Source organism: Acanthopagrus latus, chromosome 15 (genome assembly GCF_904848185.1).
Source record: "Acanthopagrus latus isolate v.2019 chromosome 15, fAcaLat1.1, whole genome shotgun sequence".
Taxonomy (NCBI): Eukaryota; Metazoa; Chordata; class Actinopteri; order Spariformes; family Sparidae; genus Acanthopagrus; species Acanthopagrus latus.
In genome coordinates this window covers 21,979,106-21,998,622 of record NC_051053.1, presented here as the reverse complement: position 1 = coordinate 21,998,622, position 19,517 = coordinate 21,979,106, and the positions used below count along the sequence as shown (strand labels likewise).

Sequence of the window (19,517 nt, the reverse complement as noted above, 5' to 3'; positions counted from 1 at the left end):
GTACATGCCATGACTACAAAACTGTCAACTCATCAACTGACAGCACCGTTTAGCGCTAATGCAAGTCTCCATCAGCTGTCAAAAGCATTTGCATGAAATCAATAGCAGATGGCGGTCTGTGTCACCAATTTCATTACGCCGGGGTTGTTACAAAGATCATCTCCATGATAGATGAGATAGCGACATGTCGACATGCGGAGATCATGCCTGGCGCTTGGACCGCGGGCTGAGGAACACTGAGCCATGTGTTGAGATTAAGCATGTTTTTGTTCTATATGACACATCTAAATTCCTCCATATGCCGTTAAAATCCACTTTAAAGTGTTTTTTTTAAAGGTGCAGGGTACCCTTCCCTCCAAACCACCATTCATCACAATTCTGGGGTCTGCGTTTACAGTAGGGCATCATTATCATTGCAAAGGCACATCAAACAGAACACCTCTCCCAACCTAGGTCTCGTCCTGTACTGTACGTCTCTCCGGCTGTGTTCCCAGCATGCCTGGCGGGTTGTGTAGGCCCCAGCTGAGGCAGAGGACAGGAGAGCGTGATGTATCACCCTGAGAGAGCCCACTGACAGCCTCTGATGATGGATGGCCTGATTATGGAGTGCTTTTTACACATACACAATTTACATCACACTGAGCAGCGGGGTCTGGCAGGGCTGCCGTGCACACACGCTCTCCCTCGGCCGGGCACGTGCACTCACACACACACACAAGCACACACACACATATGCATGCCGGTGTGTGTACACATGTACTTGCCAGAGTGCATAGATAAGAAAGGGGGTGGAAATAACAAAAGAAAGGGGGCAAATTCCTTGCTACAGCCTTGTCATGTACGATCAATACGGCAGATCAATCCTTTATTAAGGAGAAGATGGCGTCCCCCCCCCACACACACACATTCCACAGCGGACCTTTGTCGTTTCGGGACGCATGATGACATGTCAAATCAGATTTCCAGCAGTGTATGTTGTTGTGGCGTGGGGTTTATTCAGGTGTGCCTGCCCGGCCGGTAGGGCTGAACGACAGCGTATCTGCGAGTTAGATCCTGGCTATCGATTAGCACCCCGCATTGTCCATGCTTGAACACATAATTGCTCCATTTGATCACGGTCGAGCTGGCAATTACTGCATTCAGGTTTTGGCAGAAGTGGTGCATGTGTTAGTACACGACTACTGTACGTATGCGTGAGTGGGTACAGTACACGCGTGTGTGTGTGTGTGTGGACACGCTCGCATGTGTGTTTAGACAAAAGGGAACAAAAGGAAGAGCGAGGAGCCTAAATGTTCGTTTTCCTGCCGTGACTCCCCGGCTTGTGCTTCAGTGGCCCTGCCTGCCTCTGCATGTGTGTCTATGTGTGTGTTGGTGTGTGTGTGTGTGTGTGTGTCGGTGTCGGTGTGTGTGTGTGTGTGGGGGGGGGTGTTCGCTTGCTTTCACATTCTCTGGTGTTCAGCAGGTTCAGCGAGCTGTGCGGTGTTAATGCTGAAATTACATGCTGAGTAATGAGTGATGGGCCAAATTACAGGCTGAACAATGAATAGAGGCAGGCAGCTCTTATTAGTCTCCATAGAAAGCCATTGATTTATGAAGCGCCTTGCTCGGCGGAGTTACTCTCCTGAAAATGATATCTACATTGAGAAGTGATGTTCTCTATTAAGTCATTCCTTCCCCCTTTACACTGCTCCTTTCCTCCCCTCCTCCCCTCCTCCCCTCCTTCTCTCCTCTGCCCTCCCTCCCTCCCTCCCACTCGCCCGCCCTCGCCTTGTCCTGCCTATGAGTGTACACATGATTGTTTAGAATCAGGCGGAGCTGTAAGGAAGCCTTCAATTACCCATTAGGACTGTCAGACATAAAACGCCCTGCTCTCACCAAAGTCTGGGTTATGATTCATTTACTTTGTGCCTCTGATTCATCGCCCAATATGCCTCATGCCCCAGATTACTATTTGAGGGGTGGGAGAGATTAATGGCTCCATGGGATCTGCCGCCGTATTTCACGGGCCCAGTGTTGCAGTACAGTTGGTGCAGAAGGGGTGAAATGACAGCAACTTACACTAGATCAATGTGTGGACAGCCTTTCACAGATTATTAAAGCTCTGTTAGATTAAAAGACCCCCGCTATGTAGTTTGCTGTAGTCAATATTCTCAAGCAGATAGAAAGGGGGAGGGTCCCTCTGAAGGATTCTCAGACTGATGTAGGTCATCGCGGCTGTTAATGGAATAACACTCGGTGACACAAGTGTCAGAGGAGCCCGTGTCATTTTCCGTCGCTCGCTTCCCCGAAGCCGGTGATGTTTCATAAAACATCGTCTCACCCCTGAGGTTTCCTTGAAATTAGGCATTCTGAAATGACTTTTGTACTGTAAATTCCAGCAGATTTCTCAATTAGTTTCTCTCCATCTCTGAAAAAATTAGCCCCTTAATGATTCTAATTTTTATCTCCCCCTGTCTTTTTTTTCTTTCTTTTCAGCCCTGAATGAGCCAACCATCGACTATGGTTTCCAGAGGCTCCAGAAGGTCATCCCCAGACACCCTGGCGATCCTGAGAGGTTACCAAAGGTCAGTGTGTGCCACTGCAGGAGAAACCCGGCAATGAGACAGAGCCGTCTGGCTCCCGACGCCTTAATACTCCTGAATGTGACAAATAAACAAAACAACATAACCATCAACGCTGAGCACTGTGACCCCAAACCGTGACAGCTTTGCTCCACATATGTGGCTTACCCACTAACCAGCGTGGTAATGGTATTGGTTTTGTGTGTGGGGAGAGGCGTAAACTCTCTGTGTGGTAAAATAGCTCAATCAGGCGTTTTCCTCTCCAGTAGTCTGTGGAGATGGTAATCTGGTCAGAAACGACGTCTGCACCCTCATTACCCCACTCATGTTTTCCTTTCATTTTCTGCAGCTCGATTTGGTTTAATCTTTTGTTTACAGAACCCTGTGCCGTAAACCCCCTCGTCTTACCGCGGCTAATAGACAAAGACTGCATGTTATTATGCTTTGGCTTTCTTATTGTTTTCTTTTGAACCCGGGTGAAGGAGCTGAAAGCCACGTCAGATTTCAGACGCACCGGTGTGGCACATGAATAGGCTGCCATATTGAAAAACCCAAGCATGAAGGTGCACACGTTTTTTTTTTCTTTTCTATTTTCCTCCCCTGCAGAAACTCTTTGATTCTTTTACTCTTTTGTGTTCCGTTTGATTCTTTTATTCTTTCCATTGCCTATTGATAAAATCTATCTGTGTTTTCACTAATTGCTACCCTGCCAGTAACAATTTCGTTGACTGACGTTCCAGATGTGTCAGGTGTAATAATATGACTGATTAGTACATTCAAAACCCCTTGGCATGTAGTAAAGCGGTGGCCACCTCAGAGTTTTAATAATACTGTAAAACCTTTAAAGGCCTTATCTATTAAATCCCAGCATGCAACACAGCAATATCATTAACGTCCAACGGACAATTTAATAAAGAACAGACTGTGTGGTAGCTATAGACGTTTGACCAAAGCGGTGTGGAGAAATGGAGCATCACAGCTAGTCCCAGGTTCAGTATATGAAGTGTTTCAATTAGACTCAGTCCCTGTGGAGACAGGAAACAACACCCAGACATGAAATGTTACTCTAATTTCAACTGTAAACGTAGACCAAAAGGTAAAGTACACTTACCTTTAATATCCACATGGCTTCCTCCATCTCCGCAGGCATCACTGGTCAATCTCGCTGCGCTCTTTCAATTTTATAAAGTCACAGTGTCTTTGCGAAATTCCACATCTTTTCAAACAAAGAGAGCAACAACGTTAAACAAAGCTTTATTACAGAGCAACCTTCCTCCTTTTTCCTTGAATACAAAGCGTTGTTGGTCTCTGAGACAGATTTTGACACTGAACCCAAGATTAGTTTCCTGGCTGCGCGTATACTTAATATAGCACGGTCTCCCAGCCTTTGCATGAAACAATCACAGAGTGAGATGAAACCCTGCACTTCCAATAAACAACATAAATATTTGATTTGCTCTCTAATGGACCCAAATATGGGGTTCAGGGGGCATGTAAATGATCCCACCAAGTGATTCGTCATTGTTAAGCTTGCCATCTGAGGGTCAGCTCTCGGGGTCAAAAGCACATTCCCAATAAAACAGCCCGCGGCGGGGCTGAGGCTGGCATGTACATTTGGAATGAGAACAGAAACAGCATATAGAGAGCAGCCATTACAGGGTGCAGGTGAGGTAGGGAGACTCTATAAAAAGAAGATAAAGCTGGAGGACGCGCGGTGTGCATTAGCAGAAAGGCAAATCGACACCAAGCCCACTCACCGCCTCTATACCCCCCCCCCCCCCCCATGACTTCACCCTCCAGTTGATAATATTACTGCGCTATATTGATTTCCACCAGCCTTCTCCCTGGGACCAGTAAGACACGTGGTAATTGTAAGGAGACAGAAAGCCAATATGGGAGTGCTCATGGATAGCAAGGGATGCACGCTAATATTGTTGCTACACAGAGAAAAAAAGGGGGGAAGCTGCCTCTGATTGAAGTTTACCTCGTAATTCTAAGACAACATCGTAGATGACAGTCTGACCCTGTGGGAGGAGTGGAGATATAAAAATTCAATGCAAAGTCCAGGGTGAATATGAAAGTAATAAGTGTGAGCAGTCAAGTGATGAGAAAGGAGATTGGTTTGCGGGCATCGCGTTAAGTGAAGAGAGACTTTGGAATTCACCCTCCTTTTTAAGATCTTGTTATAAAACAATTTTCTATTCATAATATAAAAAAGACAATTTATAATACCATTTTGTGCCCTCTGGCAGTAATGGACAAATAGACTGGATATCACATTATATCACACTCAATTTCTCTCTTCTGTAACAAATTAGATTCATTATGAAATTAAAAGTGGAAACTCAATATTGTTTTATTATTAAGCTGATTGCTTTGGATTCTTTTCTTTCCTCCCAAAATGAGCATAAGCCCATTCTTTTCCAATTCTTTGTGTAATCCACAAGGAGAAAATATTACAAATGTGTTCATGTCAAGCAATTACCCATGTATTTAAATGAATCTCTCTTCCTGTGCTCTTTGAAGTACCTTCATCTAATGGCCCTATGCTTCTAAATGCATTCATTACCTCAGGCTAGAGCTAACAGAGTAATTGCCTTACAGTTTTATAATGGCATTAGCACTCCAAGCTACATAACCTAGGCCCTCTTTTATTAACTGTGATAATATAAATACAACATTCATGTTAATCTAGTGCTTGAAGAATCACATTCAGGCTGATTTAGACCACATCTCCTTATTGTTAGATATTTTTTATAACACATCATTTGTTATGGCTTCCTCTCCCTTTTTTTTTTCTTTCTTTCTTTCTTTTTTCTTTTTTCCCCGGCAATAACGGAAAACAGCTTTTAAATCTTGGGTGATCTGTCATCTGTACAGCCCCATTTAAACAGTTGTTGAACACGGGACCTTTATGCAAAGCACGGCAAACAATAGCAGAAATCTGTCACGCATTTGTCACAGAACAACAGAAATCATTTGAGGCCTTTAATTGTTTCAATTTAACATGGTGTGTTCTGATATGTCTCCATGACAAGAAAGCCAATTACACTTATGCTGGAGTAGTATTGAGATTTACATGGAAATGCCCTCAGAACACTATTCCGTGTTAATCGTATTCACAGCGTGAGCTGATACGCATGAAAGCGTCTCGTCAGAAGAAAACAAACTTCTTCCTTGATTGGGTGCAGCACTTCTCATCATCCTCGGATATGACTAGGTTGCCACTTAAGCATAGCCTTGCGAGTCAGCTTGGTTAGTTAAGACACCACGCGGTAAACGACAGATTAAGGATGAGAGGCAATATCGTTTTCTCTCCTCCTTTTTCCAAGCTGTCCTTATGTCACTGCTGCAAAGTACCATATGGACAAGGAGGGAGAGGACGTTTTACAGAGAATGAAACATGGCTTGTGAACGCGACAGTCTTAATTGCTTTAATTGTTGTTTAAAATTGAGAGCCATGTAGGAGATCTTGAAATATGATAGAATAGATTATTGGTAATTATTAACTGCAGACAAAAAGAAAGAAAACCACTTTATCTCACTCAGCAAGAGAGAGAGAAATCTGTTCTGCCTGATGAGAACACATCAAGACAGCTGGTCCTCTCATTTACTCTACCTGCCTCACGACAACCATAATTCTTTATTTGTATGCAAACTAGATGCATGCAACGTTGAGCATACACACCAATTTCAGAGGTAAATGCCCATTCTAAGAGCCACCCATCCGGTAACTTGGGGTGGATTAAGCGATATGTTTCTATAAGAGAGCATGGCATACGCTGGAAGTGGCTTCTACAGTGATTCATCTTGATAAATCAAGGACTGTGGTAGATATGCTCCTCAGGATGAAAGGGCCCATACACACACTCCGTACACACTACATACGCTGTGCCTTGGAAATGCAGGCCAAGTCTTGGAGGCCGCTGTTTGAAGGCGCGAAGGCTGTGTTTACATTCATTTACGGCAGCTGCCGTCTTAATCCCACACTGCTATTGCCAAGTGATGGAACACTTCAGACAAATTACCGAGGCCCGCAAAAGAAAACACAGCGAATGTGGGAAGAAAACAAGCACCATCTGAGATGTTTCTGGTGACAGATTTGCATTGCTTTTAACCAGGGTTCTAACAGCACAGTCGACAAATCTCTGCTCTACAGCAGGTGACAACAAGCGAGCATTTTAAAAAACACACGCAACAGCCATGTCTGCAACTTGCCTTTGTCAGATTAAATGCACTCTAAAGGAGAAGAGGGTTTTCATAGAGCATATTGCCTTCTGTATTATAGAAAACAAAGAGAGCAGTCTGGTTGCTTGAGAGGGATTTAATTGTAAGTGCTGAATTCAAAGAGCAGATAAAGACACACAAACGGGCCAAACCCCACCTTGCTGAAAGCCCGAAACAGAGTGGGGGGAACGGGATCCGGGGCCAACTCATTTTCAGTGTTAAGAGCCAAAGCAACACAGCTAATCCGCATTGTCAAGCGGGGGCAAAGCATGCAGACATGGATAAGACCACATCCTGAGCATCCGTGTCCCCAAGGCACAAGCACCCAGCTCTTGCTGGATGGGAAGTCATTTGTGAAGTCCTTTGCAACAGCCAGTCAAAGAGGTTAATTGAAAAATTCCTTAATGTCATTACAACAGAACTAGATTAACCCAGAGCTAATTCACTTTATTGTTCTGAAGAGAGGGGACTCGGCGCTGAACTCCAGAGCAAACGTGAAGCCCAGAATCAGGGGTGAGGTGTTGTTTTTAAAGGACTATGCCAGTTTAATTAAGATAGGGAACATTATTCACTGCTCTGCATGGTTGGAAGGAGCAAAGTGGTAGCGCCGTATAAATGCAACACTGGTGCCTCTTAAATCAGGGTGGCTTTTATTTAGCGCTCGAATATGTAAACATTTCTAAAGCGCTCCCCGACCCCGCTGTGTAATGTTGTTTTGGATATTGTTTGTTGCCGTGCAGACCGCTGGGGTCCCGAACATAATCTGCCGAGGTCTTAACATTTACTCTTCCTGTTTTCCTCATCAGGAGGTGTTACTGAAGAGAGCGGCTGATCTCGTCGAAGCCCTCTATGGAATGCCCCACAACAATCAGGTCCGTATCCACGCAGCTGCCTCAGCCTCTTGCTTACATGAGAAAAACCATTGAAAATTTACTGATAGAATCACCAAAGGGTATTTTCACCACTATATCTGGAACAACGTAGGCTACATGTGTTAAACCATATAGCCAAGAAGCATGCATCAAAGTGAAAGCGCAGCTATAAAAAAAAAAACAAAACAAAAAAAAACACATAAATAACAAAACCTCTGCCTTCTCTGTGCTTCTCAGGAGATCATTCTGAAGAGGGCAGCTGACATCGCAGAGGCCCTGTACAGCGTTCCCCGCAACCACAACCAGATCCCCTCGCTCGCTAACACAGCCTCCCACGGCATGATGGGAGTCAACTCCTTCAGCAGCCAGCTAGCAGTCAATGTGTCTGAGTCACAAGGGAATGACCAAGGTATGTGATTTAGGATACGGCTCCATAAGTCAGTGGTGCTCAAAAGTGGGGTCCAGGGAGCCGCTGGGGGTCCTTCAGGGGATTCCAGGAGGGTTTGTGGGGAAAAATGAGAAATAGTTAAATTTCACTTTTTATTCCACTCATTAAAAACACACAGCATTCACTGGCCCCATTTTCACCCACAACATAGGCATTTAAAGAGTCTAATTAAGAGCCAGATTCTTTTCTTATTAATCTGCAGTATGTGCCGGTGTAAAAAAAAAAAAAAAAAAAGTGTGATTGCTGCAGTAAATTCACATTATCATTTAGTCTAATGAGTGAACATTTCCCTGGTAAATACTGTACATGCGGAAAAATACAAGAAAAATGAATGAAATTTCCTTTCTTTTGCATCTCCCCACCCGTGTTGTTCAGTGGGCTACAGCCGGAACACCAGCAGCGTGTCCCCCCGGGGCTACATCTCCAGCAGCACCCCGCAGCAGTCGAGCTACAACACCGTCAGCAACAGCATGAATGGCTACGGCAATGCCGGTATGAACCTGGGAGTGCCAAGCTCCCCTGGGTTCCTCAACGGATCCTCTGCCAACTCCCCATATGGAAGTGAGTAGCTTGCCACTATCGCACGCCGTAGTAGCACTAAGCTGCTGCTGATTTAATTCCAGCTCCCACATTCGTTTTCACTTCTATGAATCACTTCTGACAGGGTTATAACATTATTGATGGCGATAATATATTACTATTCATTCACGGGGGCTTGTTTAGTTTTAGTACTTCGGAGAACACACATCAGAGTAGGAGAAATATTCATTTTTATGTCTATTTCACCATATGCCACCTGTATTTGTTCAACCGGACAAGATGTTGATGGTAGGGGCCTGTGAGTACTGATCATGTATCCCCCCTGGCAGTAATACTATCCTCGCCTTACCTTAACTGCCCTCTCCCTCTCCGGCACCGCTCACAGCACGTTCTCACTCTCTCCCTCCCTCCTTCCTGTCTTTCCCTCCCTATCGTCTCTGCAGTTAAACAAAAGAGCGCCTTCGCCCCTGTGGTCCGACCCCAGGCCTCCCCACCCCCCTCCTGCACCAGCGCCAACGGCAACGGACTGCAAGGTGAGCCCCCCTCACCCCCTCATCCCTTCCCTACGGACTACTGGTCAGATACCGCTGCTCAGGCCTCTGTCCGGTTTGGTGAGGGATTAATCATTACAAATATATGCATTTTGACAGGCCAATTTACACCTTTTCAGTTCTCACACACACACTTCACACACACACACACACACACACACACACACACACACACACACACACACACACACATCAGCCATTCATGCACTGTGCAGGACTGCACAAAACACACACGCAAACATACATCCTCGTTGCCCTTTCATACAAATGATCCCCTCTGATGTCGCAGGAAAAAGACCTTCCCAGAATTGTTTTAGTAATTATGTTTATTAGGTTTTGTGCATGTGTCATGACCAACATGATTGCTTTGAAAACAAGCTTAGCCGTAGTGTGTGCCCCAAGATTAATAACATTGGGCTTAATGAAGTGGGAAATTAAAGTTCATCTTGCTACACGTTCATACTTATTAATACATGTTGTGCAGAAATTAATGAGCAATGCCTTGCCATCATCTGCGCTGGCAAACTTAAAAGCATTTCAACCATGACTCTACAAATATACTCAGAGCAATATAATAATATATCATCCCAGCACTTCACTAGTCGCCTAATTGTTAAAACGTGTGAAAATCCTGAATATATAAACTCTCAGGGTGAGGTACAGTTGCTAATGATATCCTCAGCAGATGGTCGTGGTAAAATAACGGAAGCTACCTTTGATCTTGCCTAATCTCTCTCAGATAATGACGCAGACTCTGGGAATGCGGCGATGTAACGCTTGCCGTGTCGGAGAGAGTCGCAGGATAAAGGGATGAGGGGAGGGAAAGGAAGCGGGGAGAAGGGGAATCTGAGGGGAGTCTAGTACTGTAGCATTGTGGCATTGTGGGAAGTGACCGTGTTGTTGCTCTGCCGTCACCACGGCCGCGTCTCCTGGGAGTCTGGGCCACTGTTTGCCATTACCCCAACGCCAGGAGAAATATCACACATAGCGAGACTGGCATGCTGGGGGCTGAAATGTCAGAGCAGGAGGGAGGTTTTCAAACTCTCCCCCCCCCCCCGTCAGGAGGACGTGCAGCAGCAGGCTGGCGGACACGGCAAACACTCACAGGCACATACGCAAACAGGCACATTAAGGCTTACATTCACGCACTTGTGCAGCGTCAGATGGCCGGACTCACACATGTACACACGCACACACACACACACACACACACACACACAACACACACAACACACACATGCATGCTCAAAGATTTATTTAAAAATTTTTTTTTCTTCAAATTTATATCCAAACTTGTTTTTTTCAGCCCAATAAACTAACCTTCTTCTTCCTGTCTCTGTTTCTTCCAGCCATGTCCGGCCTGGTTGTCCCTCCAATGTAAATGCACTTTCATCATCTCGAGCACCAGTCTACACACTACCACTTCACAGGACACCCCTCAGCACACAGCCGATCGCTGGTGTTAATGTATAGTCAACCGCTTGTTCTGTTTTTAAAGATGAAGAAGAAAAAAAAAAAAGAGAAAAGAAAGATTTTTTTTTCCCTTTTAAAAGACTTTTCACAAAAAAAACCTGCAGAAAAAAAAGGATTTCATGAGGAACAATATTTTTTTTTTTTTCTGTGGGATTTTTTTTTTTTTTTTTTTTTTGCTTTGTTTTTTCTGCCCCACATTTTCTCACCCTTGAAGAGGACACAGGATGATGGAGGGTTTATTTTGTATACCTTGTCGGGTTGCGCTTCGGCCTTGGATCCGTCCAATCAACCAACACATTCAATACTGGAAGGGACTCTGTGGACTCACCATCTAGTTGTAAAGTAAAAGAAAAAAAAAAGAAAAAAAAACACTGATGTACAGTACATTTGCCAATGAACTTCGAGAAATTGTTTTTTCTGTTTCAACTCTCTTTTAATAGATTCACAACAGTTGTGTGTCTTTATAATGTGACTTTTTGTATTTTTATGTGTGAGAAAAATACACAGGGGCCAAGACAGTTTGAATTTCAACTGGAAAATATATGAGATATATAATGTAGAAAAATTGATCATAAAAGTACAACAAATACGAGTAAAAACGGGACGGGGGCTGGGTGGGTAAGGTTGTATCATGTTTCATTCCTGCATTTTAACTTAAATTTTGTAATTTATTGTAGCTAGAACTCATCTTCAAAAGTTAAAAAAGAAAAAAAAATCCTCTTCGATTCAACAAGCACACTGACGTGTACAAAAACACTGCTCTGTTGATGAATATGATGTACTTCCATGTCTAGAGCTTCCTTTTAAGCAAGTGTGTTTTGCCATGTTTTTCAACTTTTTTGCTAGCACTGTATATTAATGCATTCCTAGGCTACTGTGAAGTCTGTTTCTTGTTGATGAGGAGCAGTCTCCCCCTTCTAGCTCCGACTCCCTTATGTGTTTTATATGTGGTTAAAAATTGTAGACTATTGTGATATTGCCAAACTTGTGCTAAATATTTATACATCTGTCTTTTTCATGTTCTTTTAGATCAACAAAAAAACACTTAAAAAACAAGTTTAAAATCCATTGAGAATGTAGGAGTATAGTAGCTCATCGTCATCTTTCTGTTCAAACACACACTTGCGCTCACTGAGGGAAATTTTGTAACATATCAACTATAAATAATGTATTTATCTCTGAAATTTTGTATATTGCTTTTCATTATGTATGTATTAATCGTCATGCCCTTAATATAGTGATGCAGCACAGATAATTCAGCCAAGAACTGTTGCCTTCATTTGTTTTTCTTTTTGTATTTGATGAAATGCAATGTGCATATATTTCATGTGTATCCTCAAAAAATTTGTGTTACTCCGTCAAGACTCTCTGTCCATTTTTTTAAAGGGGAAGTCAAACTTCATTGTTTATTTTTATATTGATTTTAAATTATCTATACAGACCATTTTGGAGAAAACTTTGTTGGTTGTATTGTCAAAATAAATTGTTTGTGACCCATATGATAGTTGTTAAGATCCAATAGAGACTAATGTGCATGAGGGACAACCTTGGAGATAAAAAAACACTCCATTTGTGGTTGTATTTTTTTCTGTTTTGTAGAATGTATAGAAGTCATTTTTACTCACCACTTACGACTCTGCCACATAGCTTACATGTGTTTACAGGGAAGAAAATTTAAAAATGTCAACATTTGGAATGGAAACAGAAATGAAATAAGTGATGTTTTATTAAAATTTTCAGTAAAAACACCATAGCTCCTCAACTGTGGACTTCTTCAGTTTTAAGTACAGTTTGGCTGGCAGACAAACTGACAATCAGGACATAAAAAAAAAGGAAAAAAAAAAAAAGACAAGAAGAGACAGTCGAAAAACTTCTGAGGACAAACCTGTGATTCGTCTGTAAGTTGTAGTGTTTAGACTTTGCCATAGAGATAACTGTTTGAAACCTGTGGAAAAGTGTAACATCCATAAAAGATGAAAACTGCTCTCAACTCATATTCTTTCAAGCAAAGCACTCTGACATTGTGACATATTCCTCACTGGTCTTTGTATCAGCATATCCTGCATCTGTGGTGCTTCAAAGGTTCATTGTAGTCATTCATAAACAGTGCAAGCTTTTTATTCAAAGCACCCCAAATGGGGCTCATTCAAATCCCTCATTTCATTGCATTAAGCCACCTAGTTAATAAAGAATCAATACATTGAAAGAGCAAGGTTATCCTTTGTCTATAAGGGCTGGTATCGTTTTGAACCTCTTATAGTTTGAGCGTTGAAAGGGGGGCCACTGTGAAATCTATACTCATCAAGTGGGTCAAACAGAAGGATAGAAGTGTTTGAGGGAAGAACGGTGGCTTCTCCTTAAAAACAAGTGAGCATCTTATCTGGCATCCTGAGTGGTCGCGCAGAGCAGGTCACAAAATGTCAATTTCTCATCAAGGCAACATTGTCCGAGGCCACCTCTCCCTTTAATGCACAATTAAACGACGGCAACCCGAGTGGGCAATCAGCATATCACGGCTTATTATGTCAGCCGGCGTGCACGGACCCCTCGGCAGCGCGGGGAGATAGTCCAGGAGCTGCTGATAGCGCAGAGGACAGATACACTCAAAAGGAGCGATTTAATTTTCAGCTGCGATCGCCCCGTGCTTCAAATCATTCCCCCGATAATCCAATGTGTCTGATAACAATGGCCACACATCTGCCTCCTGACATTGCATTATCTGTTTCAGATACACATACACAGGTTCGGATCTATCGCTCTGCTTACTGCTGTCTCAACTGTTCAGTGGCGAAAAATGTTGCACGGACTGTACACTTATTTGGTCCGAACTGCCCGATAAATGAAGCAAAGGAAACATCCGCTCACGGAGGAGACAAAGAGAGCAGTCCTGAGGGTGAGAGTACAATCAGAGAACGACTGGTTTGCTCAGTTGTTGCCAGTTTTAAGAGCTGTGAAGCCTGGCAGGCAGGCTGGAGGTCCGGTATATTGTCTCAGCAGGTTTCTCTGTACCCAAGCTCCTCGCTCTGCCACACCACTCAATCATCGTGAGAGCCTCTTTATTGGAGAACTCTAATGGCCACCCTCCACCATGATCTTAATGTGTGCATTAAATATTTATAAATCCTGGGTCAATAATGCCCCATAACCAGAGCCTGACAGACCCCCACCCGTACCATGTGGCCGCCTCCCTCTCTCAAACGCAGGCAAAGGTCACGGGGTCACGCAATCAAAAGAGAGCGAGCCTCGCCACATCCATATGTTGCCACTCTTATCAAGACTTTCCTCAGTACTGGTTATCTGTCAAAGGAAAGAAATATTGAAAGCAATATCGATCTTAACTAGCCTTGTGTTGCCGAGGGCCACGCTTCAAACATCTGCTCGTGCATTGTTATATTTAAAAAAAAAAAAAAAAAAAAAACCTCCTCTCAATAAAATAAAGCCTGAGCGGTAATATTGAACGTCTCTGTGTGACGCATGACAAATAAACCGCGTTATTAACGAGCATCACCGGAAGATTTTTAAATGTTGATACATGCGCTGGATATTTCTTAATTAGCGGGCCCGGGTTAATTGTGCAGCCCGGCGTCTACACGGACGACTCAGTGGGTTTTTTTTTTTTTTTTTTTTTTTTTCACGTGAGCACATCCCGGCTTGCACTCCTGTGCTGTTCAGGTGAAAGATTGTGCTCCGGTGATAGCGACACACAAAAGAGCGGCCGGACAATGAGCCAGTCAATGGAGAGCTCCAGTTGAAAGAGCCACAATGGCCGTGCATGCTGGGAATTGGGCTGGATGATATAAAGGAATGAAACCTTCATTGAGGCCATGGAGGACACGCATTCAGAAAAGAGGTTTTTTGTTTGCTCTTTATCAATCTGCCGCTCTCCCACGAGAAAAAACAATTCAAACTGACCTTAAAAAGAGAATATTACCTTACGCATCCGCTCCCTATGTAACGCTCATTGAGGGGCTTCACTTTTAATGGATGTTGATGTGGTAATACCTTTGTGCTGACATGTGTACGGTATGAAGACAGGCCGGGAAACTCAAAGGTGGAGGGCAGTTGTTGTTGGGTTTTTTTTTTCCCTTCTCTGTTCGATGGCCAGTGCTGAGAAGTACTTTTTTTATTTTTTTTTTTAAGGATTTTCTCTTGGACAGACAGGATTTGTGTAACTGCTGAGTGATGTGTTTTGCGAAAGGTTAAAAAAAGAAAAAAGAGAGAGAAAGAAAGAAAAAAGCGGCTGCAACTCTCGTGAAGTTTATACACAGCGCGGGATACTGCCACTCTGACAGATCAGAACTTTTCGGGATGACAATGGATCAAAAAAAAAAATCCGGAGCCTGACCTTTTTCTGAGCAATTTCCACATTTGAATGAAAACAGAGAATTTGACCTCTTTTATAAAAAAAATGTTTAAAAAAAAACACAAAAAGAAAAAAAAAAAACAGTCCCACATTTGCACAGCCTCCTTGTCTGCGAATCGGTACATCAGATAAGACGCTGCTCCCCTGCTACTTTACACTGGGAGTCAGCTTTTTGCAGGAGGGAAAACTCTAGATCCTCGCAGAAGATTTCCACTTCACTCACTGCAGTCAAGGAGGATGAGCAAAGTATCCCAGTGCTTCAAAATCCATTAAACTTGTATTTGGGTGTCATTTGATACTTCATCAATGTTTCAGTGCATCTCAAACCCACAAATGCAGGATTTACCCCCGGTAGAAAATACAGTATTCACTATATTTTTTCCCTCTATGAACTTCGCTTAGTTCCAAAAATTACACTGTAAAGATCGCCTGGTCAGGGAGTGTTAGGCTACGGTGATAAAATAATATCGCTTGAACTGTATTTTCTGCCACAGTCTCCACCACATAGAGCTCCTTTCATAGCACCCCTCTGTAGTGCTTTGTCCAGTAGTTCTGGATATGATATCATCTATTAATAATGTATTGGCAATGGATTACATAAAAAGGGACCAGAAATAACATCCAATATTCATGCCCCCTGAGCTTGACTGTGTCCAATCCGTTTGGCCCATAAAACCTTAGCCCCATTTCCATATCCGCTGTGGGTCACGACAGGTCTGCCTCACAAAGGCTCACAGAACAGCTCAACTCAGGAAAAGGGCAGTAAAAATCGGGTGGATTTCTTAACCCTTATGAAACAGCCCCTCCACCCCACCCACCCCTGGAAAAAAAAAAAAAAAAAAAAAAAAGAAGTGAAAAAGCCCTTTTCCGATTTCAGCGCCTGTGAAAAACCTGGTACTGTATTTCCCTCTTTAATTGTGCCACTTGAGAAATTGACGTGCCTCTGAAACATGGCATGAATCTCACAGTTATTGCAGTCCCCTTGGCAGGGAATGTTGATACAACATCTGCATGCTATAGAAAGTAATGGAAGTAGCAGAGGTGGCAGCTGCAACTCTACAGGAAGTGTGCCATTTTCAGGCAGTGCTGCTGTGAGAACCACTAACTGCCAGCCTGGTCTTGCAGGCAGCTCTGATTGCCAGGACACTATGACAAACACGCAGGGGCTGGGAGTGTTGCATCCTGGGGGATGACAGCTTCTGTTTGATTGTCAATAAGGCTCATTAGCAGAAAAAATGGAGAATGCGAAAAGAGATTAAATGGCTTGAGACAGGGTCCCCCTCATGTTTCATTACGGGGGATTTATCAGAGCTTTTATTTCATCAATTCCACGCAAAAAAAAGAGGCGAAAAATCACTTATTGCGTCCCCTGAAAAGTAAAGACTTTGGCTGAATTTTTATGTACGAGAATCTACACATTCCAGATATTGTAATGAGGCACGAGCGCTCCCATCAAAACAGACCCAACAAGTGCTAATCAAGCCCTTTTAGGCATCATCGGCACCTTACATAAACCTCTCCTCCCGCTCTGAGCGACTCTCATCTTAAGAACAGTGGCGGATGTTTTCCTCCATCTTAGGGAGGAACGGCCAACAAAGCAGCGTGTAAGGGCCTTTCCCTGAAGAGTCCTTGTCACGCCGCGCCAAACCTCTGTGATTATCGTTGTTTTTGCAGAGAGTGTCCATGCCTGCCAATACCGCTGTTCCATAAATGAATTTGGCCCCTCGTCAACGAATTACCTAACACGCAGAACTGTGTATGTGTCACATCCAATTCCAACTCACCGGCTTTGGTGGTGTGTGTCAGCTGGAGGACTTAATCATCAATCGTCAATCATAATAAGCGAGGCGCATTGATAGGGCTTCCTTTTTTCCTCTCCTACACAGTTAAATAAAGTGTAAAGGGAGAAGTTAAGACTGACCTTGTTAAACTGGGGACCACAATTTATATTCCTAATTTAGTGTATGGATTAATTAGTCCTGTGTGTGTGTGTGTGTGTGTGTGTGTGTGTATCGGTTTCAACGTGGCGAAAGCTTAGGAGCCATATCTGCTTTCAGAAGGAAACCCTGGAATGATATCTGTCAGTCTAATCTTGATGTTTTTTCGCTTCAGAACGGGCTTTGCATGTTTTTTGAGCTGCACACTTTTTAATTAATGCTTAATTGGACAATTTATAGAGAGGACTTTTTCTTCCAACGTTAGACGCTAATCAATAAGCCCACATCTCACATCATATAAAATTAATCAGTAGGACCTGTTATCAGGCCTTAATGCAGCCACACACACACGCACATACACACACGCACATGAAACATGCTAACTGGCAAAGCATGCGTTTCGCACAGGGCTGAGGAATCTGGCTCATATTTTCCCTCTCCCTGATCCAATCCACTCCTCTCCCCCGTCATATAGATCGGAGTCTGCGGGGGCCAGAGGCGCTGACAGAGCCCAGATGCTCCCAGTCTGTCTGGGGGACTGGGGAGACTGGTGCCATGGGGTCCTGGAGCCTGTGAAGTGCCGCCCCTCCGTCAACATGACCAAGGCTAGACCTGCACTTTCTCCAGGCTGAGACACTCTCCTTACCACGCTGACAACCGCGCTGCACAGTCACAGATTGATACGCGCTCGCAGGCACCCGCTCTCACGTAACGCATGGCCGTTCATCAGCCGTTCCTAATTAGAGACCCCCAGTTCAACAACCCCGGGGTTCAGAAGGTTACGATGACACACTGACACAAGGTTACTAACGTGCGCACACTGGCATGCTGATACCTCTCAGGGTTTCTTTTACTTTCCCATTTAATCCTGCTGCATCTCATCATCACTGTCCTAAACCTGCTCATGTGGAGGGGGAGGGTGGAGGGGGGGGCTCTCTTTGTTCTAAAGAAACAAAACAAAAAGAAAGGCACCATACGAATCCTCCATCCTCCCGCTTTCTCTCTCAAAACACAAAGATCATTACAAGAGCATCAAAGTATGCCATGTTTGAAATGATATTTCTCTTTGTAGTTGTGGCGTAGCGTGGAGTGTGTTGGTATTAGATGCTGCTGTGGCAGCTGTCGTGGCTGGCTGCGCGGTGCCTCGGTGTCAGGGCCTCCGAGGCCAGGCTGTCCCGGCAGACAGACAGAGGGGGAGGAAACCCGATAGTGCAGCCAAGCCCCAGCCTAATGTCTGTCTATCCAGCTATCTATCCCTGTGTCTATCTGTCTGACTGACTGTTGGACACTGCCTATCTGCATGCCGGATACTCCTCTGGCTTTCCCAGCAGCAGCAGCAGCAGCAGCGCGCCCCTCGCAGCAGAGTTAATATGTTCCGAAAAGTTTTTTCCTGTAAGAGTACAAAAAAAAACTTGTTAAGAAGAATAAAAGCAGCTATTTGTGAATCACCGATGTGGCTGCAGGATTAACTTCCGCAGGGTCCCCACCACCGCTAAGCCCCGCGACCTGTACCGAGGGGGGCGCAGGTTGTGATAACATTAGAATTATGAGGCGACATGTATGAAGAGCAAGAGATGGAGGCGCAGGGTGTGTTTGTATTTGATGTGGGGGCAGAAAATTGTTCTATAATGAGGAGGGGTGCCAGGATATGAGATGGGAAGTGGGGAGTTGGAGACAGGATATAAGTTATGAGAAGGGAACTAATGCCGGGAAACGCAGGAGGTTGTTGTTGCGGCTGTATAAGCTAAAATGTATCTTACTACTATCGCTCCATGATTAATACGGCCCGGCCAGGTCAGAACCCCGCGCTAACGCTGCCGATGCCACCAACTATATCCTCGCTCTTTCTGGGGGCTCAAATGAGTGTGTGTCGTATGTGAGAGGGAGAGTGTGTGTGAGGGGGTTAATAAATGTTGAATCAAACGCCGCACGAGACACTCACACTCCTTAAGGGTTGCCCATTAGCGGTGTGTGGGTGCATGGGGAGTTTATCAGTGTCTGGGTGATTTATGAAGTCAGACTCAATATCATCCACTTCACCCACACACATATGGACATACACATGTGCACACACCAACACGCATGGCCACATGCTCTCTCTCGCTCTCCCCTCTCTCTTTCTCACACACACACACACACGCATGCACGCGCACGAGCACGCAGCACGTGCACTCTCGCTCCCTCTCTCTCTCTGAAATGGAGGCAGATATTAGGCCAAAATTAAAGGTTTCACAGAGATTAACAGTGCGGATGATGAGATCGTCTCAGCCTCTTTTAATCTAATTCCTTTTTATCTCGGAGCCAGTGTGATACGGAAGTGGCGCGCATTGGCGAAAAAAAAAAAAAAAACAACAACCAGAAAATAATAGAGATATAATAATAACACTGCTGCTAACACGGATAAATGCAAAGAAAATGCGAAGAGGGACGGAGAAAATAAAAGGTGTGAATTATTTCAGAGGCATTCCTTGGGTACCGAAGCAATTACATGGTCAATTACTGGCAGCATGTCTGACGCTTTGATGCTGGACTTGTTTTTTAACAT

The 19,517-nt window shown here is 44.1% G+C and overlaps 1 protein-coding gene across 31 annotated transcripts in view; it reads left to right on the top strand.

Moving 5' to 3' along the window:
• Positions 1-12,034, top strand: part of LOC119033424 (transcription factor COE3) — a 95,232-nt gene extending 83,198 nt beyond the window's left edge. For 26 of the 31 annotated variants that reach the window (XM_037123481.1, XM_037123503.1, XM_037123497.1 and 23 more), the window contains 6 exons: positions 2,476-2,564; positions 7,595-7,660; positions 7,898-8,069; positions 8,484-8,669; positions 9,092-9,259; positions 10,549-10,580. In XM_037123481.1, the coding sequence (XP_036979376.1) occupies positions 2,476-2,564; positions 7,595-7,660; positions 7,898-8,069; positions 8,484-8,669; positions 9,092-9,259; positions 10,549-10,580 (713 nt within the window). Of the gene's footprint in view, positions 1-2,475; positions 2,565-7,594; positions 7,661-7,897; positions 8,070-8,483; positions 8,670-9,091; positions 9,260-10,548 lie in introns of all 31 variants that reach the window. The other 5 variants (XM_037123514.1, XM_037123513.1, XM_037123512.1 and 2 more) reach the window with 2 other exon arrangements.
• The last annotated feature ends 7,483 nt before the right edge of the window (positions 12,035-19,517 follow it).